Here is a 13,037-nt window from a genome sequence, read left to right on the forward strand (position 1 = left end):
TGTTGGCTGTATCCCTCATCTTTAATTATTGATGTAGTTTCTTTATTTTTGCTGCATTTGGTTCCATATCAAATGGGGCAACTTATCTGCACTTAATAAAAACTATGATAATTACCCTTTATCTAGAAATATTGGGCGCGATTCTCTGGCCAGGACCTGTCCCATCCCCGTAGGTAGATCCTGCGCAAGGCCTCTTCCGGGATTCCCGACGGTCTTCTGCCAGTCTATCCATACCTGTATCTTACCCTTAACACCACGGGCTCTTAACTTATTTAACATCCTCCTATATGCCACAATGTCAGTGGCATTCTTGAAATCTAAATAGATTACGTCCACTGGTTCCCCTTTGTCTAACTTCCTTTCTAACACCAACTGTCAGAATGAACATGGTTCAGTCCGAGATGTGATTAACCGCAGCAAAATCAGCAGAGTCGAACCCCAGCAATTACTTGTGAACTCGCAGGTGTTTCTGCAGGTGGGATGAATTTTGGAATCCTTTCCCCCACACAGACCAGGTAAAGGGCTTCTCCCCAGTGTGAATGGACATCACGCCTCGCGAGGCACAATGGCTCGATTGGCCTCGTATAATGTTTTAAACGTTAATGCTCTTAAACAGTCTTATATACTTTTCCTATTGACAACCAATAACAATGCATGTCTAGATTTTTTTTTCAATTGGCTGTGTTGTGGCAAATCTGCAATAGATTGGAAGTGAGCAGGTTCTGGGTCCAGGCTGAGAATCAGTCATTTGGTCCATGGAGTCCATTCCTGCCAACTACGTACGGTGTGATTTATGGTGTCAAAGGTCGTAAAGTTGGTCTGTGGCTAAAGCATGAAAAGGGAGATAACGAACCAGCAGCTGGTTTTACATGGTGCATGATTTCCTTTTCCACTGACCCCTTTTGTGCTTTCATTTATTTGACCGATTCTTATAGGCTCTACCTGAGAGTAAATCCATTGTAAAACAAAATACAAATTGAGCGGGGCCAGATAAATCCAACGGCATAAAGCACAGCTAACAAAATAACTGCAACAGTGGCAGAAAATTGTTATTGTGTGAGCAGCACGGAAGTCTTCCTACACAGCAAGATCCCATAAACAGCACCAGGTTGAGTAACCATGGGCATTGCCACACTGATGTGCATCAAAACGTACATGGAAATCCTGCAGTTGAGGTAAGAGCTCTACCACCTGGACTAGAATGAGAACTGGGGGGAAGTGAATGGGGTGAAACTGAAACCTTGCGGGGCACAACAGTATAATGGTTATCTTACTGGTCTAGGAAACTGGAAAACCTCTGCTGGCATGGCAGCCTCTATGGAGCGAGAAACGGGGGGGCCGAGATCTTCCGGCCGTTCATGCTGGTGTGATCTTCCAGTCCCGCCGACAGCGAACCCGCACCACGGTTTCCTCGCAGCGTGTTTGGTTCCAAAGGGCAATCCCATGGACAGTGGTAGCTCCCGTCGCTGCGAGGCCAGAGAATCTCACCCAGAGATAATGTTTCAAGTCTTCTTCAGTTCCAAAGAAGAGTCATATTGCCGTTGAAATGTTGGGCAGCACGGTAGCCCAGTGGGTAGCACAGTTGCTTCACAGCTCCAAGGTCCCAGGTTCAATTCCCGGCTTGGGTCGTTGTCTGTACGGAGTCTGCACATTCTGCCCGTGTCTGTGTGAGTTTGCTCCGGGAGCTCCGGTTTCCTCCCACAGTCCAAAGATGTGCAGGTTAAGTGGATTAGCCAAGATCAATTGCCCCTTAGTGTCCAAAAGGTTAGGTCGGGTTACTGGGAAAGAGTGTGGGCCTAAATAGGGTGCTCTTCCCAAGGGCCGATGCAGACTCGATGGGCCGAATGGCCTCCTTCTGCATTGTGAATTCTATTCTATGTTAACTTTGTTTCTCGCTCCACAGATGCTGCCAGACAGGCTGAGTTTTTCTAGCACTTTCTGTTTTTTTTAAATTTCAGATCGTCAACATCCTCAGTATTGTGGTGATTCAGCGACATGAGCTCAAATTGCACAGCAGCTGGGAAATTCAAATTCAGTGAAGTAAATCCAGAGTAAAAAGTTAGTATCAGTCAGGGCGATCATGAAGACGCTGGATTGTTGCAAAAGAAAATTCCATTTGGTTCACCAATGTCCTTTGCGGAAGGAAATCTGCCGTCCTTGCCCAGCCTGGCCTAAATGCGAATCCACTGCAGTGGGATTGCCCTCTGAATTGGCCTAGCAAGCCACTCAGTTATATTCAAGTGTGCGTGTTGGGGGCGGTGGGGAGGAGGTGGAGGGTATGCAGGTTTTGCCACCTCCTTCTTGAAGAGAATTAGGGATGGGTATAAATATTGGCCGTTAAATATAAATGTAAAGTGCCCAATTCTTTTTTTTTCCCAATTAAGGGGGAATTTAGCGTGGCCAATTCACCTACACTGCACATCTTTGGGTTGTGGGGGTGAGACCCACGCAGACACGGGGCGAATGTGGAAACTCCACACGGATAATGACCCAGGGCCGGGATCGAACCCGGATCCTCGGCGCCGTGAGGCAGCAGTGCTAACCACTGCGCCACCGTGCCATCCACCATTTTCAGAATTAGATCACTGACACAATCCCTGTTGGTTTCTGTTAAAGGAGGAATGAAGAAAGCAGAATAATGGATTAGACACCATTACTGAAGTAAATTTCTTACCTGTTGCCTCCACCATTCCTTCAAGGATTACTACAATCTCCACTTCTTCTTTAGCCAACTGGGCTTTAGATATTTCCCAGAATGGACTCTGCTGATTGATCTCGTGGCTGATTATTAGCGGTGAAACTAAGAAGAGCCGGTCATCCCCCGTGTGGTAGCCAACGTTTATATCTGTTTGATTGAGTGGGATGAACTCTCCTTCCTTCGTTTGCCTTGATTTGATCAGCTTCGCACGAATTGAAGCCTCTACAATGTGGGAACTCCTCAGATCCCCAACTCGGAACATTAGGCACAATGTCCCGTCGCGTACGGAGATCACTGCATGTGTGGAGAAGACCAATGTTTCGGCCCTCTTATTGGGCTGCGATATTTTCACAAACATGCAACCAACCATGAAAGCATTGACTATTGATCCCAGGACAGACTGGAATAGAAGTAAAATGATGCCTTCCGGACACTTGTCTGTGATAAATCTGTACCCATATCCAATGGTGGTTTCAGTCTCGATGGAGAAGAGAAACGCTGAGACAAAGCCATTGAGATTGTTAACACAGGGCACCCATGAAGCGTCCCCTATGTGGTTCAGGTCCCCTCGTATGTAAGCAATAATCCACCAGATCATTCCAAAGAAAAGCCAAGTGGTAGTATAGACCATGACAAAAATGAGTAGATTTAGCCTCCATTTTAAGTCCACTAATGTAGTGAAGATATCGGTTAGGTAACGGTACCGCTCTCTGACATTCCCTTGGTGGACGTTACACTTTCCGTCCTTTCGCACATACCTCTGGATGCTCTTTTTGACTGGGTGATTGCCCATGGTTATTTGTTTTGGGACATCCTCTCGCACTTGTTTTGGCAGCCTTGGCTGCCGTGTGGTCATAGAACTCTCGACGTCCTGCTCCATGGAAATTGATCATCAGTCTAGTCAGAAAGAGACAGATTTCATGAAAGTTATTTGATGTTCGACGTGAGAAAATATATTGTTAAATGTCAGAGTAATCTTACACGGTGCCTCAGATTGATACTGATACATTCCACAGGATTATATAGACCCACTACTGTCCTTGACTGGCCCTACTCTTACCCTCGTCATTCTTTTATTCCTGACATATCTATAGTAAGCTTTAGGGTTATCCTTGATCCTACCTGCCAAAGACATCTCATGTCCCCTCCTGGCTCTTCTTAGCTCTCTCTTTAGGTCCTTCCTAGCTAACTTGTAACTCTCGAGCGCCCTAATTGAACCTTCATGTCTCATCTTTACATGAGCCTCCTTCTTCCTTTTGACAAGTGTTTCGACTGCTTTAGTAAACCACGGTTCCCTTGCTCGACCACTTCCTCCCTGCCTGACAGGTACATACTTATCAAGGACACGCAGTAGCTGTTCCTTGAACAAGCTCCACATTTCCATTGTGCCCATCCCCTGCAGTTTTCCTCTCCATCCGATGCATCCTAAGTCTTGCCTCATCGCATCATAATTGCCTTTCCCCCAGATATAACTCTTGCCCTGCGGTATATACCTATCCCTTTCCATCACTGAAGTAAACGTAATCGAATTGTGGTCACTATCATCAAAGTGCTCACCTACCTCCAAATCTAACACCTGTCCTGGTTCATTACCCAGTACCAAATCCAAAATGGCCTCACCTCTCATTGGCCTATCTACATACTGTGTCAGGAAACCCTCCTGCGCACATTGGACAAAAACGGACCCATCTAAAGTACTCGAACTATAGCGTTTCCAGTCAATATTTGGAAAGTTAAAGTCCCTCATAACAACTACCCTGTTGCTTTCGCTCCTATCCAGAAGCATCTTTGCAATCCTTTCCTCTACATCTCTGAAACTTTTCAGAGGCCTATAGAAAACCCCTAACAGGGTGACCTCTCCTTTCCTGTTTCTAACCTCAGCCCATACTACCTCAGTAGACAAGTCCTCATCAAACGTCCTTTCTGCCACCGTAATACTGTCCTTGTCTAACAATGACACCCCTCCCCCTCTTTAACCAACTTCCCTGAGCTTACTGAAATATCTAAACCCCGGCACCTGCAACAACCATTCCTGTCCCTGCTCTATCCATGTCTCCGAAATGGCCACAAAATCGAAGTCCCAGGTACCAATCCATGCCGCAAGTTCACCCACCTTATTCAGGATGCTCCTGGCATTGAAGAAGACACACTTTAAACCACCTTCCTGCCTGCCGGTACACCCCTGCAACTTTGAAACCTTACTCATGACCTCACTACTCTCAACCTCCTGTATACTGGAGCGACAATTCAGGTTCCCAAGCCCCTGCTGAACTAGTTTAAACCCTCCCGAAGAGCATTAGCAAATTTTCCCCCCAGGATATTGGTACCCCTCTGGTCCAGGTGTAGACCGTCCCGTTTGTAGAGGTCCCACCAATCCCAGAATGAGCCCCAATTATCCAGATATCTGAAACCCTCCCTCCTGCACCATCCGTGTAGCAACGTGTTCAACTCCTCTCTCTCCCTATTCCTCGCCTCGCTAGCACGTGGCACGGGTAACAACACAGAGATAATAACTCTGTTTGTCCTAGATCTAAGTTTCCACCCTAGCTCCCTAAATTCCTGCCTTACATCCCTATCCCTTTTCCTACATATGTTGTTGGTACCTAGGTGGACCACGACTTGGGGCTGCCCAACCTAACCCCTTAGGGATCCGGAAAACACGATCCGAGACATCACGGACCCTGGCACCTGGGAGACAACACACCAACCGCGAGTCTCTCTCGTTCCCAAAGAATCTCCTATTTATCCCCCTAACTATGGAGTCTCCAATGACTAATGCTCTGCTCCTCTCCCCCCTGCCCTTCTGAGCAACAGAGAGCAGACTTCAGGACCACACAGAGCAGAATCCTGTAGCACAGAGATCGGTCTCCCGTACCACAGAGAGCAGACTCCAGAACCACAGAGAGCAGATGCCCAACACAGAGAACAGACGCCAGTACCACAGAGAGCAGAATCTCGTACCGCAGAGAGCAGACTACCGTACCACAGAGAGCAGAATCTCGTACAGCAGAGAGCAGACTCCCGTACCACAGAGAGCAGACTCCAGTACCACAGAGAGCAGACTCCAGTACCACAGAGAGCAGACACCAGTACCATAGAGAGCAGACTCCCAAACCACAGAGAGCAGACTCCCATATCACACAGAGCAGACTCCCGTACCACGGAGAGCAGACTCCTGAACCACAGAGAGCAGACTCCTGTACCACAGAGAGCAGACTCCAGAACCACAGAGAGCAGATGCCCAACACAGAGAACAGACGCCCGTACCACAGAGAGCAGAATCTCGTACCGCAGAGAGCAGACTACCGTACCACAGAGAGCAGAATCTCGTACCGCAGAGAGCAGACTCCCGTACCACAGAGAGCAGACTCCAGTACCACAGAGAGCAGGCTCCTGTGCCACAGAGAGCAGACACCTGTACCACAGAGAGCAGACTCCTGCACCACAGAGAGCAGACTCCTGCACCACAGAGAGCAGACTCCAACACCACAGAGAGCAGACTCCAATACCACAGAGAGCAGACTCCCCTTCAACAGAGAGGAGACTCCTGTACCACAGAGATAGGACTCCCCTACCACAGAGAGCAGACTCCTGCACCACAGAGAGCGGTCTCGTGCACCACAGAGTGCAGACTCCTGTACCACAGAGAGCAGACGCCCACACGAAGAGAGCAGACTCCCGTACCACAGAGAGCAGACTCCAATACCACAGAGAGCAGAATCTCGTACCACACGGGGCAGACTCCCGTACCACAGAGAGCAGACTCCCGATCCACAGAGAGCAGACTCACGTACCACAGAGAGCAGACTCCCGTACCACAGAGAGCAGACCCCTGTACCACAGAGAGCGGACTCCCGATCCACAGAGAGCAGACTCCTATATCGGGAAACAGCCTCCCATACCACAATGAGCAGACTCCCTTACGACAGAGAGCAGACTCCCATACCACAGAGAGCAGACTCCTAAGCCACAGAAAGCAGGCTCCTGTCCCACTGAGAGGAGACTCCTGTACCACAGAGAACAAACTCCCGTACCACAGAGAGCAGACTCCCATACCAATGAGAGCAGACTCCCATACCACAGACAGCAGTCTCCAATACGACAGAGCGCAGACTCCAGTACCACAGAGAGCAGACTCCAGTACCATAGAGAGCAGACTCCCGTACCACAGAGAGAAGACTCCTGCACAACTAAGAGCAGACTCCTGTACCACAGAGAGCAGACTCCAGTACCACAGAGAGCAGACTCCCGTGCCACAGAGAGCAGACTCCCGTGCCACAGAGAGCAGACTCCTGTACAACAGAGAGCAGACTCCAGTCCCACAGAGAGCAGACTCCCGTACCACAGAGAGCAGACTCCCATACCACAGAGAGCAGACTCCCGTACCACAGAGAGCAGACCCCTGTACCACAGAGAGCGGACTCCCGATCCACAGAGAGCAGACTCCTATATCGGGAAACAGCCTCCCATACCACAATGAGCAGACTCCCTTACGACAGAGAGCAGACTCCCATACCACAGAGAGCAGACTCCTAAGCCACAGAAAGCAGGCTCCTGTCCCACTGAGAGGAGACTCCTGTACCACAGAGAACAAACTCCCGTACCACAGAGAGCAGACTCCCATACCAATGAGAGCAGACTCCCATACCACAGACAGCAGTCTCCAATACGACAGAGCGCAGACTCCAGTACCACAGAGAGCAGACTCCAGTACCATAGAGAGCAGACTCCCGTACCACAGAGAGAAGACTCCTGCACAACTAAGAGCAGACTCCTGTACCACAGAGAGCAGACTCCAGTACCACAGAGAGCAGACTCCCGTGCCACAGAGAGCAGACTCCCGTGCCACAGAGAGCAGACTCCTGTACAACAGAGAGCAGACTCCAGTCCCACAGAGAGCAGACTCCCGTACCACAGAGAGCAGACTCCCATACCACAGAGAGCAGACTCCCGTACCACAGAGCAGACTCCCGTACCACAGAGAGAAGACTCCTGCACAACTAAGAGCAGACTCCTGTACCACAGAGAGCAGACTCCAGTACCACAGAGAGCAGACTCCCGTGCCACAGAGAGCAGACTCCTGTACCACAGAGAGCAGACTCCAGTACCACAGAGAGCAGACGCCAATTCCACAGAGAGCAGACTCCCTTCCACAGAGAGCAGACTCCCTTCCACAGAGAGCAGACTCCCGATCCACAGAGAGCAGGTTCCTATACCACAGAGAGCAGACTCCCGTACCACAGAGAGCAGGTTCCTATAACACAGAGAGCAGACTCCAGTACCACAGAGAGCAGACCCCTGTACCACAGAGAGCAGACTCCAGTACCACAGAGAGCAAACTCCCGTGCCACAGAGAGCAGACTCTTGCACCACAGAGAGCAGACTCCCGTACCACAGAGAGCAGACTCCTGTACCGCAGAGAGCAGACTCCTGCACCACAGAGAGCAGACTCCTGTACCACAGAGAGCAGACTCTTGCACCACAGAGAGCACACTCCCGTACCACAGAGAGCAGACTCTTGCACCACAGAGAGCAGACTCCTGTACCGCAGAGAGCAGACTCTGTACCACAGAGAGCAGACTGCTGTACCACAGAGAGCAGACTCCTGTACCACAGAGAGCAGACTCCTGTACCACAGAGAGCAGACTCTTGCACCACAGAGAGCAGACTCCTGTACCACAGAGAGCAGACTCTGTACCACAGAGAGCAGACTGCTGTACCACAGAGAGCAGACTCCTGTACCGCAGAGAGCAGACTCTGTACCACAGAGAGCAGACTGCTGTATCACAGAGAGCAGACTCCAGTACCACAGAGAGCAGACTCTGTACCACAGAGAGCAGACTGCCGTACCACAGAGAGCAGACTCCAGTACCACAGCGAGCAGACTGCTGTACCACAGAGAGCAGACTCCCGTACCACAGAGTGCAGACTCCTGTACCACGGAGAGCAGACTCCAGTGCCACAGAGAGCAGACGCCCGTACCACAGAGAGCAGACTGCAATACCACAGACAGCAGACTCCCATACGACAGAAAGCAGATGCCCTGTAGCGCACAATGACTTACGAGAGAGACGAGTAGTGATGAAGTCGATGAGGCTTTATTAAGCGAGACTTGTCCCCAGCAGTTCAGCACCAGAATGAAGCGGCGGGGAGAAGCTCGGGTTCTTATACTCCGCCTTCAGGGCGGAGCCAGGAGTCAACAGCCAACCAGGACCCGGGATCTGTCAGCCAATAGCATCACGGCTTCACAGTCCCACATCACCCGTAATACATACCACAACATTCACCCCTTGTTAAAAATGAACCCGGCGGGGTGGTGGTTCGCATGGTGGTAGGGGTTTACAAGGTTGGTCCTGGGAGGAAAATTGCGGGCATGTTATTACAGTTTTAGCCCTACACTGGGCTATGTACAAGGTTTGTGAAACTATTTACAATCTTAGTAAGAGAAAATTTTTTTTTTGTTACAGTCCAACAACCTTCTTGGTGTCACGCCGATGCCACGAGTCGAGCGGGCGGTCTGGTTTTCCTTGTCGATCGCCTCAGCCCCGGTGGTGGTGCAGGTGCTTGTTCCGGCGTTGTCGTCTCCGGGATCATTTCGGTGTTCGTTCCTGTTTTACTCCTGGGCGGGCACGGGAGGAGGACCGATCCTCCCGGGAAGGGGGCGGTCGCGGGGTGCGCCGGTGGCAGGGAGGGGATGATCAGTGTCGGGGGGGTGTGTGTGTTGCCGGCGGGCGCCAGTCCCGAGGGAGACCATGTCCTGTCGGCCGTCGGGGTACGTAGGCGTACTGCGGGTTCGCGTGGAGAAGGTGAACCCTCTCGACCAACGGGTCCGATTTGTGCGCCCGCACATGTTTCCAGAGCAAAATGGGTCCTGGGGCCGCCAGCCAGGTCGGCAGCGACGTTCCGGAGGAGGACTTCCTGGGGAAGACAAGGAGGCGCTCGTGCGGCATTTGGTTAGTGGTGGTACACAGCAGCGACCGGATGGAGTGGAGAGCGTCTGGGAGGACCTCCTGCCACCGGGAAACTGGGAGATCCCTGGACCGTAGGGCCAGTAGGACGGTCTTCCAGACCGTGCCGTTCTCCCTCTCTACTTGCCCGTTCCCCCGGGGGTTGTAGCTGGTCGTCCTGCTCGAGGCTATGCCCTTGCTGAGCAGGAACTGGCGCAGCTCGTCACTCATGAAGGAGGACCCCCTGTCGCTATGGATATATGCGGGGCAACCGAACAGTGTGACTATGGTGCCAAGGGCTTTGATGACTGTGGCCGCTGTCATGTCGGGGCAGGGGATGGCGAAGGGGAAACGGGAGTACCCGTCCACCACGTTCAGGAAGTATGTGTTGCGGTCGGTAGAGGGGAGGGGCCCTTTGAAATCCAGACTGAGGCGTTCAAAGGGGCGGGAAGCCTTGATCAGGTGCACTCTATCCGGCCTGAAAAAGTGCGGTTTGCACTCCGCACCGATGTGGCAGTTCCTGGTGACTGTACGGACCTCCTCCACAGAGTAGGGGAGGTTGCGGGACTTTATAAAATGGTAGAACCGAGTGACCCCCGGGTGGCAGAGGTCCTCGTGGAGGGCTTGGAGACGGTCTATTTGTGCGTTGGCACATGTGCCGTGGGATAGGGCATCGGACGGCTCGTTCAGCTTTCCGGGACGGTACAAGATCTCGTAGTTGAAGGTGGAGAGCTCGATCCTCCACCTTAAGATCTTGTCATTTTAAATTTTGCCCCGCTGTGCATTATCGAACATGAAGGCTACCGACCGTTGGTCGGTGAGGAGAGTGAATCTCCTGCCGGCCAGGTAATGCCTCCAATGTCGCACAGCTTCCACTATGGCTTGGGCTTCCTTTTCCACTGAGGAGTGGCGGATTTCTGAGGCGTGGAGGGTTCGGGAGAAAAAGGCCACGGGTCTGCCCGCTTGGTTAAGGGTGGCCGCCAGAGCTACGTCGGAGGCGTCGCTCTCGACCTGGAAGGGGAGGGACTCGTCGATGGCGCGCATCGTGGCCTTTGCGATATACGCTTTGATGCGGCTGAAGGCCTGGCGAGCCTCTGTCGACAGGGGGAAGGTAGTGGTCTGTATTAGCGGGCGGGCCTTGTCTGCATACTGGGGGACCCACTGGGCGTAATATGAAAAGAACCCCAGGCAACGTTTCAGGGCTTTGGAGCAGTGGGGGAGGGGAAATTCCATAAGGGGGCGCATGCGTTCGGGGTCGGGGCCTATTATCCCATTGCGCACTACGTATCCCAGGATGGCCAACCGGTTTGTGCTAAAAACGCACTTTTCCTCGTTGTATGTGAGGTTCAAGGCGTTAGCGGTCTGGAGGAATTTTTGGAGGTTGGCGTCGTGGTCTTGCTGATCGTGGCCGCAGATGGTTACGTTGTCGAGATACGGGAACGTGGCCTGCAACCCGTGCTGATCAACCATTCGGTCCATCTCCCGTTGGAAGACCGAGACCCCGTTCGTGACACCAAATGGGACCCTTAAGAAGTGGTATAGATGCCCGTCTGCCTCGAAGGCTGTGTACTTGCGGTCACCTGGGCGGATGGGGAGCTGGTGGTAGGCGGACTTGAGGTCCACGGTGGAGAAAACCTTATACTGGGCAATCCGATTTACCATGTCGGATATGCGGGGGAGAGGGTACGCATCTAGCTGTGTGTACCTGTTGATGGTCTGGCTATAGTCTATGACCATCCTTTGCTTCTCCCCGGTCTTTACTACTACCACCTGGGCTCTCCAGGGACTATTGCTGGCCTGGATTATGCCTTCCTTCAGCAACCGCTGGACTTCAGACCGAATAAATATCCGGTCCTGGGCGCTGTATCGTCTGCTCCTAGTGGCGACTGGTTTGCAATCCAGGGTGAGGTTTGCAAACAAGGACGGCGGTTCAACCTTGAGAGTTGCGAGGCCGCAGATAGTGAGTGGGGGTATTGGGCCGCCAAATTGAAACGTTAGGCTCTGCAGGTTACACTGGAAATCTAATCCCAGTAATGTGGGCGCGCAGAGTTGGGGAAGGACGTAGAGCCTGTAGTTTTTAAACTCCCTCCCTTGCACCGTTAGGTTCGCGATGCAGAACCCTTTGATCTCTATGGAGTGGGATCCTGCAGCTAGGGAAATCTTTTGCGTACTTGGATGGATGGTCAGAAAACAGCGTCTTACCGTGTCGGGGTGGATGAAACTTTCGGTGCTCCCGGAGTCGATCAGGCATGATGTCTCGTGTCCGTTGATCAGCACCGTTGTTGTCGTCGTCTGGAGCATCCGGGGCCGTGATTGATCCAGCGTCACCGAAGCCAGTCGTGGTCGTAGTGTCTCGGCGTCTTCTTCGGACCACGTGGAGCCGTCGATGTGGGGTCCTTTGTTGTCATCCAAGATGGCGCCGTCCATGACTCGCACGCGGCCGGGGGTGGACAAAATGGCCGCCCCATGGATCGCACGTGGTCGGGGGTGGACAAAATGGCCGCCCCCATGAATCGCACGTGGCTGGGGGGTCACAAGGTGGCGGCGCCCATCCTCCCCTCGTGGTGCTCGGGACCCAAAATGGCGGCGCCCGCGGGTCGCACATGGAGCGCTGGGGGGGGGTTGGGGAGCGTTTGGGATGCGCTGGGCTCGTTCTTCTCCGGGGATTGCGGCGACCCCCCGGGACCGACACACAGCCGCGTAATGGCCCTTCTTGCCGCAGCTTTTGCAAATAGCTGCGCGGGCCGGGCAGCGCTGCCGGGGGTGTTTCGCTTGCCCGCAGAAATAGCAGCGTGCCCCCCGGGATGGTCTGGCGCTTTAACCGCGCAAGCCTGTGAGGGAGGGGGGGAGGGGTTGTCGCGACGGGGGTCCACGGAGCCCAAGGGGCTGCCGCGCGGTCGGGGCCGTAGGCGCGGGCGTTTTGCCAGGCCACATCTAGGGAAGCTGCAATGGCCCGTGACTCTGAGAGTCCTAGCGACTCTCTTTCTAAAAGTATTTGGCGGATTTGGGGAGAGTTCATACCTGCCACAAACGCATCGCGAATTAGCATGTCCATATGTTCGATCGCGTTCACCGGAGGGCAGCTGCAGCCCCGTCCCAAAATTAGCAGCGCGGCGTAGAATTCTTCTAACGATTGTCCGGGACTTTGCCGTCTCGTTGCGAGTTGGTAGCGTGCGTAGACCTGGTTCACGGGGCGAACGTAGATGCTCTTCAGTGCTGTGAGCGCCGTCGGGAAATCCTCTGCGTCTTCTATGAGAGGGTAAATTTCCGGGCTTACCCTCGAATGCAGGACCTGCATTTTCTGGTCTTCTGTGATCCGGCCGGGGGCCGTTCGGAGGTAGCCTTCAAAACAAGCTTGCCAGTGTTTAAAAACTGCTGCCGAGTTCGCTGCG

The 13,037-nt window shown here is 52.8% G+C and overlaps 1 protein-coding gene across 4 annotated transcripts in view; it reads right to left on the reverse strand.

Moving 5' to 3' along the window:
* LOC140427710 (G protein-activated inward rectifier potassium channel 2-like) overlaps positions 1–13,037 on the reverse strand; it is a 281,740-nt gene that overhangs the window by 46,799 nt on the left and 221,904 nt on the right. For all 4 annotated transcript variants that reach the window (XM_072513241.1, XM_072513242.1, XM_072513243.1 and 1 more), the window contains one exon: positions 2,675–3,595. In XM_072513241.1, coding sequence (XP_072369342.1) covers positions 2,675–3,578 — 904 coding nt within the window. In that variant the 5' untranslated portion in view covers positions 3,579–3,595. The remainder of the gene's footprint in view (positions 1–2,674; positions 3,596–13,037) is intronic.

The sequence above is a fragment of the Scyliorhinus torazame genome, chromosome 8 (assembly GCF_047496885.1).
Source record: "Scyliorhinus torazame isolate Kashiwa2021f chromosome 8, sScyTor2.1, whole genome shotgun sequence".
NCBI classification, from domain to species: domain Eukaryota; kingdom Metazoa; phylum Chordata; class Chondrichthyes; order Carcharhiniformes; family Scyliorhinidae; genus Scyliorhinus; species Scyliorhinus torazame.